Source organism: Cheilinus undulatus, linkage group 5 (assembly GCF_018320785.1).
Source record: "Cheilinus undulatus linkage group 5, ASM1832078v1, whole genome shotgun sequence".
NCBI lineage: Eukaryota > Metazoa > Chordata > Actinopteri > Labriformes > Labridae > Cheilinus > Cheilinus undulatus.
The window spans coordinates 4,910,349-4,924,457 of record NC_054869.1 but is presented as its reverse complement, the minus strand read 5'-3'; the positions used below and the strand labels follow the sequence as shown (position 1 = coordinate 4,924,457).

The window sequence follows — 14,109 nt, the reverse complement described above, 5'->3', positions numbered from 1 at the left end:
AAAATTAACTAATCAATTCTGTAATTTAATCTTACATTATTTCTCACAGCTCTAATCAAAATATCTAGAATTAGGTTAACTGAGCATTCATTATAGAGAATACTACAAAGGGACAGGGCATTTAATCGTTAGCTGGCTAATTGAACAGAGTGCAGAACAATGCTGTGGTAAATCATGATGCAAGACAATCAGACATGCACAGACTGGCATAGATTACCAAATCATAGCAAGACTTTACTTAAATGGTTTTATTAAAACATCTTTTGGTATGATGAACATATGTAGACCTATATTTCTGGTTTTGTCTATAAAACAATCAAAATTAATGTTGATTTTGGACAGCAAAATATCCTTTTTTAAATTTGTGTGGATTTTCTGAGATACAAGTAGGGGTGCTCCAGTGAAGAAGGTTGGGAACCACTAATGTTTGATATTAATGTTTGCTGTATGTTCATTTAATTATCCAAACTGTGTTGAAATATATGAGGCCTTTTTGGTTTAGTCCATCCGTGGGAATTACAAACATAACTTGATTAAAATGTCTCGTTTCATTGTTATATTTTATTTCACAACTAAGCATCTCTACTTTACTCTAACTCCCTTTCTCTGTTTTTCTGTGATGCAATAGGCTGCTCAAACATACGCTGTCTTCACCAGCAGTGCCTTGTCTAGGGATGGATTTGGGTTTTATCTGATACTGATGCTAAATCAATATTTTGCTGGGGCTTAAATGGTGCCTGAATTGATACATTTGAGAGGGAAAAAAGTAAAAGTCAGTGGACGGCTAAGAACTGGGTATCCCAAATGAGTCACAGAAATATCTTTTTAAGATGATAGTAGAACATGAGATAAGAAAAGGAAACCACTCTAACTGAGCATATAAATCCACAAATTCCTTAGCAATTTTCTTGCCTTTCATTTGGGGGTGGATGGATATTAAAACTAAGCATTGATACACTATATTACCAAAAGTATTCACTCACCCATCTAAATAATTGAAATCAGGTGTTCCAATCACTTCCATGGCCACAGGTGTATAAAATCAAGCACCTAGGCATGCAGACTGTTTCTACAAACATTTGTGAAAGAATGGCTCGCTCTCAGGAGCTCAGTGAATTCCAACGCGGTACTGTGATAGGATGCCACCTGTGCAACAAGTCCAGTGGTGAAATTTCCTCACTCTAAAAATTCCACAGTCAACTGTCAGTGGTATTATAACAAAGTGGAAGTGACTGGGAATGACAGCAACTCAGCTACAAAGTGGTAGGCCACGTAAAATGACAGAGTGGGGTCAGCGGATGCTGAGACGCGTAGTGCACAGAGGTCGCCAACTTTCTGCAAAGTCAATGGCTACAGACCTCCAAACTACATGTGGCCATTAGCTCAAGAACAGTTTATAGAGAGCTTCATGGAATGGGTTTCCATGGCTGAGCAGCTGCATCCAAGCCATACATCACCAAGTGCAATGCAAAGTGTGGGATGCAGTGGTGTAAAGCACGCCGCCACTGGACTCTAGAGCAGCGGAGACACGTTCTCTGGAGTGACGAATCGCACTTCTCCATCTGGCAATCTGATGGACGAGTCTGGGTTTGGTGGTTGCCAGGAGAATGGGAAGTGTCTGACTGCATTGTGCCAAGAGTAAAGTTTGGTGGAGGGGGGATTAAAGTGTGGGCTTGTTTTTCAGGAGCTGGGCTTGGCCCCTTAGTTCCAGTGAAAGGAACTCTGAATGCTTCAGCACACCAAGAGATTTTGGACAATTCCATGCTCCCAACTTTGTGGGAACAGTTTGGGGACGGCCCCTTCCTGTTCCAACATGACTGTGCCCCAGTGCACAAAGCAAGGTCCATAAAGACAAGTATGAGAGAGTCTGGTGTGGATCAACTTGACTGGCCTGCACAGAGCCCTGACCTCCACCTGATAGAACACCTTTGGGATGAATTAGAGCGGAGACTGAGAGCCAGGCCTTCTCGTCCAACATCAGTGTGTGACTGAACAAATGCCCCTGGGAGGATGGTCAAAAATTCCCATAAACACACTCCTAAACCTTGTGGAAAGCCTTCCCAGATGATTTGAAGCTGATATAGCTGCAAAGGGTGGACAGGTGGGCATCGTATTAAACCCTATGGATTAAGAAAGGGACGTCACTTATATTCATATGCGAGTCAAGGCAGGTGAGCGCATACTTTTGGCAATATAGTGTATGTGGAATTCGATCTGGTAGGTATTGGATGTGTTGGTACCAGTACCATATCGGTACTGGATTTGATACTCATCGCTAACCTCATCTGACTGAATGATCTGATTGGTTAAGTAGCCCAACGTGTAGCTACAGGCAGAGAGAGGAGCAGTCAGGGTTCACATGATTGGACAGCAACTGGGTCAAGACCCAGACCACAGTCCACTAATTAGAGACTTCAGTTCTACTCTATCCATGATCCCGATTAAACACCAAAATAAAGGTATGGAACCCCCTTTTAAAAAATATTTACAGCAGCCTTTCTCAACCGGGGTGCTGTGACATCCTGAGGTGCCTTCTGGCATTAACGGGGGGGGCTCCAGAATCCTTAAAATTCAACCAAGAAAAAACAAGAATATGCAGATTATTAGTAGTCCCAGCATATATAGAACTGATAAAACTGTCTCAAATGCCCCTTTTCTTGAAATCTTATCAGCAATTTGGTCTGGCTAATTTCAGTAAGCACTGCGCAAGAATCACACTCGTCTTCTTTTTTCTTTGTCTATTTTCAGTTTGGCAGGTCGGAAAGAAAGACGAAAATAGGATTTTTTTGTACCTATTCCAGTAATATGCCACTAGAGTGACTGCATGATATGCAATGCATAACGTCTCTGCTGCGAAAAAGTTTTAAACTGGTATTTTGATACAAATAAAGAAATATTACACCCTCTGCAAATTGAAAACTGCAGCAGGCTAAATTGTGATTTAATCTCATTTGCGAATAATTGCCCAGCCCTAGCCGAAACACAACAAAATGTTTTTAAGGTCTACATGCCCATTCTGCAAAAATATACTGTAGGCATTTTAATGTTTTTTTAAGTGCTTTAGAGGTTTATCTTGTTAATTCTACTACTTCATGCACCTCCCAGCAGCCATAGGCATGTAGGATGATGTTTATTTTATCTATATTTCTTTTCAGGGCTGACTCGAGTTTTGTCTAAATTTTAAAGGGTGCCTTAACAGATTAGCTGATTAAAGCTAAAGGGCAGGATCACTTTGTGTAATTACTTCTAACTTGGCATCAGTTTCATCCTTTACCACATTTTATCTCTTAACTACTTCCACTTAATTTATACCAATTAATCTACATCTAAATCTCCTGACATTTTTGTGTTATTTCCTCTTCTTCCATTTAGCTCTCTCTTTTTTTATGTCATTTCTCTATTCCGTTCTTTTTAAACTGCCAAAGAAAAACCTGTACAAACGTAGCAGGATGAATGGGATATTGGATGCAGCTGCTTTCTACCTGCAATAAAGTAGAAAAAATATCATCTCCAATACTGTCCAACATTACGGGTTTGGTCAGTTCATTCCTGTTAATGTCTCCTCCATTCACGTCATACGGGCCACCCTGAGGAGTCCTGAAGTAGTGATATGGTGAATAAAATCATCTGGACAATATGTTTGAAGTGCAATATCATCAAAAATTAAAACAATGCTATTTGACAACAGTGATTAAAAATTCTGTCAAGACAATAAAATGGTTCCAACTACTATTGAGCACTTTTGCATTCTAAACAGTAAACTGTAAGGTGCTGTTGTTTTCTGATCCATTCATTAAAATTATAGCCAAAACTTTGCCAGCACCAACTGCAATTTGATTTAGAAATTTGTACTTAAAACTGTTTTTGTTACTTCAGTAAAGTGAACCAAATAAACTGTAAAAATGTCAAAGAGGGGAGAGTTTGAGTTACCTTATTTACCCTTTCTCATTAAAGTGAGCGCATGAAGGACACGCAAGGTAAAACAAACAACCAGGGCCTCCTTTAATCATCCACGCAAGTTTTGCTCACAGTGCTACCCTGCACTGGATTTAAGCTCTAATCTGCCTAAGCTATACGTCTGGAACATGCTTATCAACCAGGCACCCTCCATCCTCCTCACCTCAGCTAAAAACTTCTGCTGAGTGTTACAGCACAGCAGTTACGCACTTTATAACCCTGGGGGACGAGTGTGACAGGGAGATAAATGTGACTAGACAGCCAGGGTGCGTGCATTTGGGGTTCTTACCTGCATGTTTGTGGTGAGGATGTGCTTTCTGGCCCTGTTGGCTGCTCCCCTGCTGCAGGAAGAGGGCAGCACCCTTCACCATGAAGAAGCTTTCACTCAGGCTGCAGAAGAGAAAGGAGAGAGAGGTTAAAGGCAGGGAAACACTGAGGCTCCACGCTGCAGAGAACAGCTCAGCACATTCAGCTGGAAAGTGGAACACCAGACAAATGAAGTATTCTATTTCTGACAGACTCACAGCCAACAAGATGAACATAATTCACAGTTTCCTGCTGCTGGTAAATTATCTCAACAGCTGAGAGAAGAACTCAGCTGCCACGTTATAGATGGAGACCTCAGGTCTGCAGCAGCCATGACTCAAGCTTCGATCCTGAATGCTTATCTGTCAGTTTTCTGCTGCATGGTGCTCCGACTTAACTCGTCAGGTCTCTCCTGGCTTGGTGTAATGCAACACAAATTGACCAAATTGCAGCTGTTTGACCACAATGAACAAAACAGAAAAGCAGCAGTTACCAGTTCTCAGCCTCTAGTAAGACTGTCAACATCTTAGTATTTTACATACAATAGGGTGCAATCATATCATTACACATGCTTGATTGCTATCTACTGCATAGAATCACCACCTATATAACCTCATCATGGTGTCACAGAAAAGTTGCACATGAAATGGCTGTTCACGTCCAGATTCAACATCTTTCAGCTGCCAGTAAATCCACTATCATATCCATTTCTTCTCCACCTTTGGCCATTGTGTGTTAAAAAAAGAGTGAACTCCTCCTGCTTTGATGTGCAGCTAGCTAGTTTCAGAACAGTTAGCACAGCGCACTGACCAATCAGGCAATACTAAATTCTGGGAAACAGCAAGATCAACTAGAAGGCCTTTGTATGTAAAAGAATACACCCAAAATGAAATATTTCAAATCTGATTGGTCAGAGACTTTGGCACGTTTACTACAGAGGGATTTACTTGAAATTCTGAACTGGAGACAACACAGAAGCAACATCTGAATCCATAAAAGCTGCTTTTAAAAATGAACTTTGTTAGGAGCAACAAAGGGAGGCAACAGTGACAGAGTCAAGATAATAAGCTCATGGCAAAAGTGCGGCATAATCCATGTAGCACTGATGGAAAAATGTCTGAAATATCTAAATACAGGTTTATGACTAGACTTTGTCTAGGCCAGGGTGTCAAACTCAATCCCAGCAAGGGCTGGATTCTGAACTTGGGTCTAACCTGAGGGCCTAACAGTGTCGATAATTAACCATAAAATGTCAACCTTATTTTCACCAGAAATGAATTATGGGGGTAAAAAACTTGGCAGTGATGATAAATGATTTTGCAACTGAAAGGTGAACATAAGTTAAAAACTCAAAATCTGAGATAAAAAGTCAAACTTGAAAGTTTAAAAGGTAAAAACATGACATTTAAAGGCAAAATAACGTTTTCAAAAGGCAAAATATAAGATAGAATACTAAAACCATGAATTTAAAAGTCAAAAACTGAGATAAAATTCAAAATCATAATTTCTAAAAGTTATAATGAGGTAAACGTCAAAATCCTGATTTTAAAAGGTCAAAACACTGAGATAAAACTAAAAATCCTGTGTTTTTAAGGTAAAAAAAATCAGATAAAAGTTAAAGTTAGGAGTTAATAAAGGTCAAAACATGAGATAAAAGTCAAAATCATGACTTTAACAGGTCAAAATAGGATTTAACATTTAAAATTATTAATATAAAAGGCAAAAATATGAGATAAAAAGTAAAAGTTATGAGAAGTAAAGGTTAAAATATGAAATAAAAAGTCAAAACCATAACTTTTAGTCATAACTGTGAGATACAAAAGTGAAAATACAGAGAAAACACTAATTTCTCTCCCAAGCTCCAGACCTTTAATCAAATTATTTTTACTGTTTACTTTTCTAATTTTTACAACTCAACAAGGATATTATAAACCATCAAGGTTAAGTTCACATTTTTATACTGGAGGAAATCTGCAGACCTCATACTGGTGGGCCAGTTCTAATAAAAATATATGATCTGGAGGGCCGGGTATGACTGCACCATGGGCCAGGTTTGACACCTGTGGTCCAGGCCAACAGAGAGGGCCTTGTTGTCCTGATAGACCACCACTGCATTATTGCAATATGATGATTTGCAGTAAACAGATCACAACAATCAAATTCACTGCATAAATGTGCAACAGTACAGTGCAGTCGCTGCCATGGAAAGGTTGAATGCTAAGTCTGCTACATACAGAAGAAAGTACTGCAACTGGGAGCTTCTGTTCTGTTGCTGTATCTAATCAAGGATCTGCATAATGTAGTTCGCTATGCATCACCCGCACCACCCCATAATGCAACACTCATCACTGAAACACTGTGGTCCAAGCTACTCGCAAATAATTCTCAATTCGTGTCAACCAGGAAGGCCACTTTTTACAACTCCATCATTCTCCACCAACTCGCCGTCATTTAGTTAAAATCATCCATGGAATAAAAATAACGATTTAGTAGATACACCTTATGAATTGTATTTCTTTTTAATTCAATAAAGTCCTGATTTAAAAACAAGAAGTAGGAGGAGCTGAGCAGTCTCTACTTATCAGCTTTTCTTATGTTTGACTGAGAAGCTCTGGCGGAGGAATTTGCAAACTGTGGATTTAGTTGAGGAAAATATCTTATGGAAACAAGCAACGCTTTATCACTCACCTCATGTGTAATTAGCCTTCATAATCAAAGCCTGTGTATAATGGTCATGCTATCAGCCCAGGTCAGGGATGGGAGCAAATGCTGAAAGTGCATTTTTCTATCTAGTCAGTGTCCTGGAGCGTGATTTCTGTTCAGTAGAAACAATAAATTGGTTGTCTAGGACTTCTGTTTTTGTTGCCGTTATATAAAAACAGGTATGTATGTTTGATTTTTACATGAATGGTAAGAGGCTATGATTCTGGAATCGCAATAACCCTACCTAGTAATTAAAGGATTTTTAACTACTAGGTTAACTGGGAGGGCTAAGTCCATGGAGCTGTCAACATATTACATAAATGATGGCAATAAGAAAGGAAGTGAGGTGTTTTCCCCAGGCTGAATTCAATCATTCCACCTCACTGGAAAAAACAAAGTGAGGACATTCATAAATCTACCTGGCAGCGGGATGGAAAACACCTCATATTATGTGTGTGAAATCTAGCAAACATCACCGTCATCATTTGAAGTGAAGAAGGAAAGAAGTGATGGCTGACAGAAAAAAAAGGATTCTCCTGGTGATACAGACAAACCTGTCAGTGAGTTGGTTATTGTTAGTTATGTTACCTCAAAGTTAACTCAGAGGACATCCTCTTTAGAAAAACTCCGACCCCATTTATCTACAGTTTATACTTCTTTAACACTACAAATCAGGGATGGCCTGGAACATTTATATGTGGGAAATTCTGGCTGTCAGTGTCAACTTTAAAAGTATGGGTTGATAGCTAGTGCCATACAGTTTTAATGCCCTACAATCTGAATGTAAAGAAACTCAGAGAAAGATCTGTGAGCATCAGTAGCATCTCATAGGAGCAGCAGGGTTTTGCATTATTTTAAAAACTGAACGCTTTAGAGGTAGGCTGTTTGACAGACACTGCCATTTAACCACTCGATCAAAGGCTCATGGATGCTAAGCTGCAAGGAGCATTGAAGGACAGCTGCCACAGTCTGCAGACCAAGTTCACAGTTTACCTGCTGTGGTCCTGTGATAAATAAAAGTGCTTAAGTTTGACCTTTTAGTGAGTATTTTCTCACAACTAAACATAACCGACATTTTCAATTTGCTACAAATTAGACAATTTTCGGCCTGATTTTCAGCCTGTTTGTTGTCATAAATCCTGAGACAAATCCAATAGTGAAACTCTCCAGCTGTGAGGAATGTGTGAAAAAGTAGCTCAGGGGCAGGATATCCTGAAATATTCTAGAAATTTTCAGGAGGTAATATGTGAAAAGTTAGGATGCATGATATTGGACTTTGGCTGATATCTGATATGCAGATATTTTACTACATAATAATTTTAGCAGATACTAGGGATGGGTATGAGGGTGGCTGTCATAGCTTAGTAATGTTTTATTACTTGCACACTCTGCTTTCACCATTTTAAGCAACAAATCTTATGTGATTTAGCATGACATTTGCTAAAACTCTCAGGGTTTGGTTTTATTAGCACAACTAGCCCAACTGCAGCATTGATAAGTGCTTTATGGCAAAGGCAAAACCAAAACATTAGCTATTAGCACCAGTTACAGCACGCCGGTTGTCATAACACTAGAGTGGAGTTTTGTTTGTTAATAACAAAGCAATGGTTGAATAACGTTTAGACCATCTCCTTCACACTACAGAGCTCAGTGTTGATGTTACTCATACAGTCATATAGCTAAAAGCCCTTGGTTACATTACCTGCTCTTGTAACTTTATTCAGAGCTGGGATTTGGAGTGCTGATTGGTAGAAGAAGATCAAGAATAACATAGCGGCCAGCTTCAGCTAGGGCTGAACAGTTTGCAAAAATGATCTAATCACAATTTTTTTCCCAAATATTGTGATTGCGATTTAATATGCGATTATTCTTGGGTTAATCTTGTGTATTTTTCGACAAATTCAAGCAATAAATAATTCCATAATTAAGTTCATGTGTATTGAAAACAATGAAATTATTTCCAAGGCAATTAATCCAGAGTAGCATGGATCTGAATATGGGGGTGCAACAAGCTTTAAGCTATAAACAAGGTAGCTGGGGTGGGGGAGGTGAGGCTGGCTACCAGCTGATCTCAGCTGGGGTATGACTTTCATGAAGTAATGCTAAGTTCAGTTTTAGATAGAATGAGCTAACTGTTTTTGCTCGTATTGCAAATGTGATGTCATTTGCTTTGTTTATGAGCATGTGCATTTATATGTCACTCAATTTGATTAAGAAAACATAAATAAAACACAAAAAGGAGGATTTTTGTAAACCATTATAAAAAAATAACACTTGAATGTTTGCACAATGTGAATAAAATCTCTGCTGCAAAAAAAATTGATTTATTAAACTAGTATTTTGACACATTTCAGGTTAAAGAAATATTATAGAGAAATAATATTGCAACTGCTGCGATTTGAAAATTGCAGCAGGCCATATTGTGATTTAATCTAATTTTCAATTAATTTCCCAGCCCTACCTGCAGCCAGTTGTGTGATTTTTTTATTATGATTCATGGGTTCTTGAGTACTGAAACACAGTAAAATCCGATCCCCTGCAGATACCAGTCAATATTTAAATTTATTTCTGACCTAAAACTTCAGTCCTTGAAACATACAATTAAAATGTTCAGGATGAACAAATTTCAGTCCTTAAAATAGACTTTTAAATGTAAGGCATGATGAGAAACAAAGAAACTGACTAACTGATGTTGTCTGTTGGTCCAGCCTAAAACTCCACTAATGTATTAGTTCATATAGACCATTTACAGCTAACTCAATAGTCAAATTTGATTATTCTCTTTTGATAGTAATATCATGCTGGTAATATTGTGAATCCCTTGTGTAAAGGCTTGAGACACCAATGACTATAAATCTCTCCACATTACTGAATGTGGCTCTGACTTTTACTCGGCGCTCTCTGATCAGACTTTCAAAACCCACATCCAGAAGCAAAGACCTGGGCCAAACAGATGATTCTGTGTGAACAATGGACCTTGTTTTGTGCACCTCACAATAAATTCCCACCGCCCCCGGCACTGAAGAAAACCAAGTTCCACAGTGAGTGACAAAGCACGGGGGTGGACACTTCTCAACGAGAGCTTTTGTCTCACTTTGGTGGATGTTTTGTTTCAGTCTGTTCTCTGTTAGAGATTTATGAGGGTGTCAGGAGGGTCTCCTGACAGAGGATGATGGATATTATACAAGACCGGGGCTTTGGCCTCATTACGGATGTGTTCAGATCCCTGCTGTACCCCTTTAGTCCTGCAGTTCTGTGATATCTGATAACTTCCGAGAAACAAACAACACATCTAAAAGGGCACTTTGGTGAAATTTGAGTATGTGTGAAACTGGTTCTCATGTGTAAATCAAAAGCTGTCCCACTGCTTTACAAGCTGTCCTCAGACATCCTAATTTAACAGCCTGAGCTCCACTGTCTTTTACCCCGCAGCACCCTGCTATCAGCTCCTCCACAAACACCAGAGCTAAAAATACATCTGTTATCAAAGCTTACAAAGAGTATGACAGAATAGTTTGCCAGATAGCCTCAAAGATTCCACATCATTACAACGTATAGTGCCTGTGTCTCCTTTCTAAGGCTGGCAAAATGTTCAATACTTGGACACTTTTTAATTCTACTTATTTTAATGCTGCTGTATCAGAAAGTGTTAAAGACTACAGCTCTTCAGACATATTTTAACCTAAAGCTGCTGTGAATTGAAGAAAGAGAGAGGGGCAGTGGTCTATTTAAATTCAAGTGTTGGCAAATCCTTTGAATTCCTCAAATCCTTCAGTTATCAAGTCCTTCTGGAGTTTCAGAAAGATGCAAAAGTTGTCTATTACAAAAGACTGAGAGGAGGAGGCGATACTGGCAAAACTGCACAAGTATTTAAGCAACATTTTTACAGAAGTCTGACTGCAATTTCTGGTAATTAAAGGAATAAATTACACAATATTTGGTGCATAGGACTTCTATTTTTGTTGCTGCATTGAACAGTATACACTTCTTGTATAAACAGTATCAGTACTGTTTGAATTGACTAGAATCAGGTCAAATTTTGAAATTCAGGTATCATGACAACCATGGTTAGGATTTTGGGCGCTGGTATAGCTCGGTTGGTGGAGCAGGCACCCATATGCAGAGGCTTTAGTCCCTGATGCACTGGTCTCTAACCTTGCAATTATGGCGGAGGAGCTTAGTATGGATGCTGCTAAATGCCAGTTCCATCAGAACTTGACAACATTTCTTCGTTAAAAGAAGAACAAGAACAGCAGTAAGGTGTTTTCTTTTCAAAAACAACAAAAGTTGTGTATGACATGTCTACAGTCGACATGGTTTGCATTATTCCTTCAGTAGCTGCACACGCGGCTGGCAGAGAGACAGAAGAAGAAGAAGCTGCCAAAATTGACACTGGTGAGAGACTTCCACAGTGCCAGCATTTTCTCTCTGTTTCTGACCCTGTAAACAGATCAGTTTGTCCACAAGGTGACTTCTTCTTGAGCCAGCAGTTAGGTGTGCTAGATAGCAGCATTAAACTGATTGCACACAATAGATAAACAGTGGCTACTGATATCTATTTATACCTTATTAATTAATTACCAGTGGCCTGATGTTCATCAGCAGGGCCAATGATGAACAAAACCATGCTTAAATAGATGTATTGGTGCCTCTCTAGACACTATTTCTTTGATTTTAATGGCTGATAGTGACACAGCTCTATAGAAAAAGAGAAAAAAATGCAGACTTTCAGGTATATTTTTGACCAGAAGCAAAGAGAGCAATGTCTGCGCAGACACCAATTTTGTACCAAAATGTCACCAATGTATTTGTAAATTTAGACAGGGTGCAGGAGTTTGCTGGAGATTTCAGGAAATTGAAAAGAGTGATGTTGGCGTTTTTGGTGCCAAAGACTTCTATTTTTTGTTGTGGTTTCTAGTGAGGTTTTGGCATTGTTTGATTTCAATAGAATGATATAGAAGGTTAAATTTAGGAGCTTGAAAATAACCACTCCAACACATGAGGTCATGCAGATAAACAATCATAATTAAAACCCCAGCTAACACTGTATAAGGTCTTAGTTTACATGAGGTTAACCAGCTCATAGACATGCTAAGAGACTTATTCTGACTGCTGGCCTGATATGACATCTAAGCATCTGTTGCAAAAGGACTCAGGCGACATTTAAACTTACTGCACTGATAAAAGTTAGAGCAGTACAACAGCAACTGATTCACTGTAAAGCAAATCAAATGTTTGATCTTAAATCTCGTCAGCAAAGACTTCACTCACATGCGGTTTATCTCGCTCTGTGTCAGGACGGCATTCTCCGCAAAATACGGTATCATCTTCATCATGGCCTCCTGAATGGGCTCTAGAACCAGATGCATCCTGTTGACTGGAACAAAACCGGGGGCCGATCTGATGCGAGCTACTTCCTCTTCATCAGCTTTAAGAAGCAGCAGAGGAGCACAAGTGGAAGAATGACAGGTTCAGGTTTAAGTCCACCACTTTAGAGTGACAGCCTGCTCTCATCTGTGCTGCTCAGTGGAAAAGTGCCGACTGTTCAGACGCCACACCCTCTTGTTTCCTCCTCCTCCCTCATCTGAGCCTCTCTGAGAGTCAGAGTGAGCCCCTCCTCCCGCCTGGAGGGACAGTCTCCACCTCACTGCCTCAGGCTCACTCAACTCTCTCTCTCTCTCTGGTCTTTGGTTTTTTTTTCAGTCAGAAGGAAAGCCAAAATAGACAGACTTTCTCTCTCTGTCTTTAAACAAACGTGAAAATAAGGAGAGAGCTAATAAGAGAAAAAAACACTTGCTGAATACAAAACAAAACTGTTTGAATGAGCCCTTTACTTTGAGATCACTGCAAAGTAAACAGGTTTCCCTTTTATAAAAAGCATGTCCACTTTCAGGATTGCGTGTTACCGTCCAATAATAACCATCCTCCTTTAGCTTAGAGTGCCATTTTCTCTCACTGACTTCAAAAGGTAAAGCAGGGCCACTTGCTCAGCCAGAGGAAGACAAAAAAGCAGACGTAGGAATCCTAATGGGACGTCTCGATGTGCATGCCACAATGAGGGTCAACAGAATCCAAGACAGTGCCTCCAGGGAGCTTAACACATGAGCCAAGCATTGGAGGAGAGGACAGTGAGAGCGGGCATTCTTCCAAAACCTCCCAAATCTCATTATAGCCGGGCTTATAAGGGAGGGATTATCTTGTCTCTCCCCTTCAAGTGGCCAGCAGCTGCTGTCACTCATTCTCACCCACAGCAAACAAACCACCATGTTTGATTCTTAATGGGTGCAATGGCCAACTATGGGAGGGGGGGGCATTTTATCATTTTATGTCTAATTCATGAATAACCAAGTCTGTCCTGATACTACTTTTGAACTTAAATAGAGTAACAGGAAACAATTGATTAGATATGGACATGCATACAGCACCAGCATTGTTTTAGGTTGCAATAGTGAGACTTATTTAGCATTAACAGAACCATTAGTGTAACAAAGTCATTTGTGACAGACAGCAGCTCAGTCTGAGTCCAGTCATCAGCATGTTTGACTCTGACAGTAAAGAGCTGTTTGTGCCCGAGGGAAAAATGTGTAGTACAGTAATAAGGTAAAAGGTTTGTTCTCTCCTCCTGAGATTTGTCTTTAATAAAAGCAACATGAAGCGAGTGTTCACTTTACAGCAGGAACCGGTTTCTGAATTTGGGTCTAACCTGAGGGCCTAACAGGGTCAATATTTAACATAGACTGTCAACCTAAATGATTTTGTAATTGACAGGTCAACATGATAAGTTAAAAACTTAAAATCTGAGATAAAAAGTCAAACTTATAAGTTTTAAAGGTAAAAACATGACATTTAAAGTCAAAATAATGTGTTTAAAAGGCAAAATATGAAATAGAATACTGAAACCATGAATTTTAACAGTCAAAAAAATGAGATAAAAGTCAAAATCACAGGTTTTAAAAGTCAAAATATGAAATAAAATTTAAAACCATGAGTTTAAAAGGTAAGTAATGAGATAAAATTTCAAATTCATGAGTTTTACAAGACAAAATATGAAGTAAAATTTAAAAAAAAATCATGAGTTTTAAAGGTCCAAATATGAGATAGAAGTGAAAGTTAGGAGTTGAAATGATCAGCAAAAATTAGATA

At 39.1% G+C, this 14,109-nt stretch overlaps 1 protein-coding gene across 2 annotated transcripts in view; it reads right to left on the bottom strand.

Moving 5' to 3' along the window:
* ssh1a (slingshot protein phosphatase 1a) overlaps positions 1-14,109 on the bottom strand; it is a 65,306-nt gene that overhangs the window by 28,785 nt on the left and 22,412 nt on the right. The window contains exons 1-2 of one of the 2 annotated variants that reach the window (XM_041786677.1): positions 12,238-12,499; positions 4,247-4,347 (exon numbers count right to left, since the gene is read on the bottom strand). In XM_041786677.1, the coding sequence (XP_041642611.1) occupies positions 4,247-4,347; positions 12,238-12,335 (199 nt within the window). In that variant the 5' untranslated portion in view covers positions 12,336-12,499. Of the gene's footprint in view, positions 1-4,246; positions 4,348-12,237; positions 12,500-14,109 lie in introns of those variants that run through there. The other variant, XM_041786676.1, reaches the window with a different exon arrangement.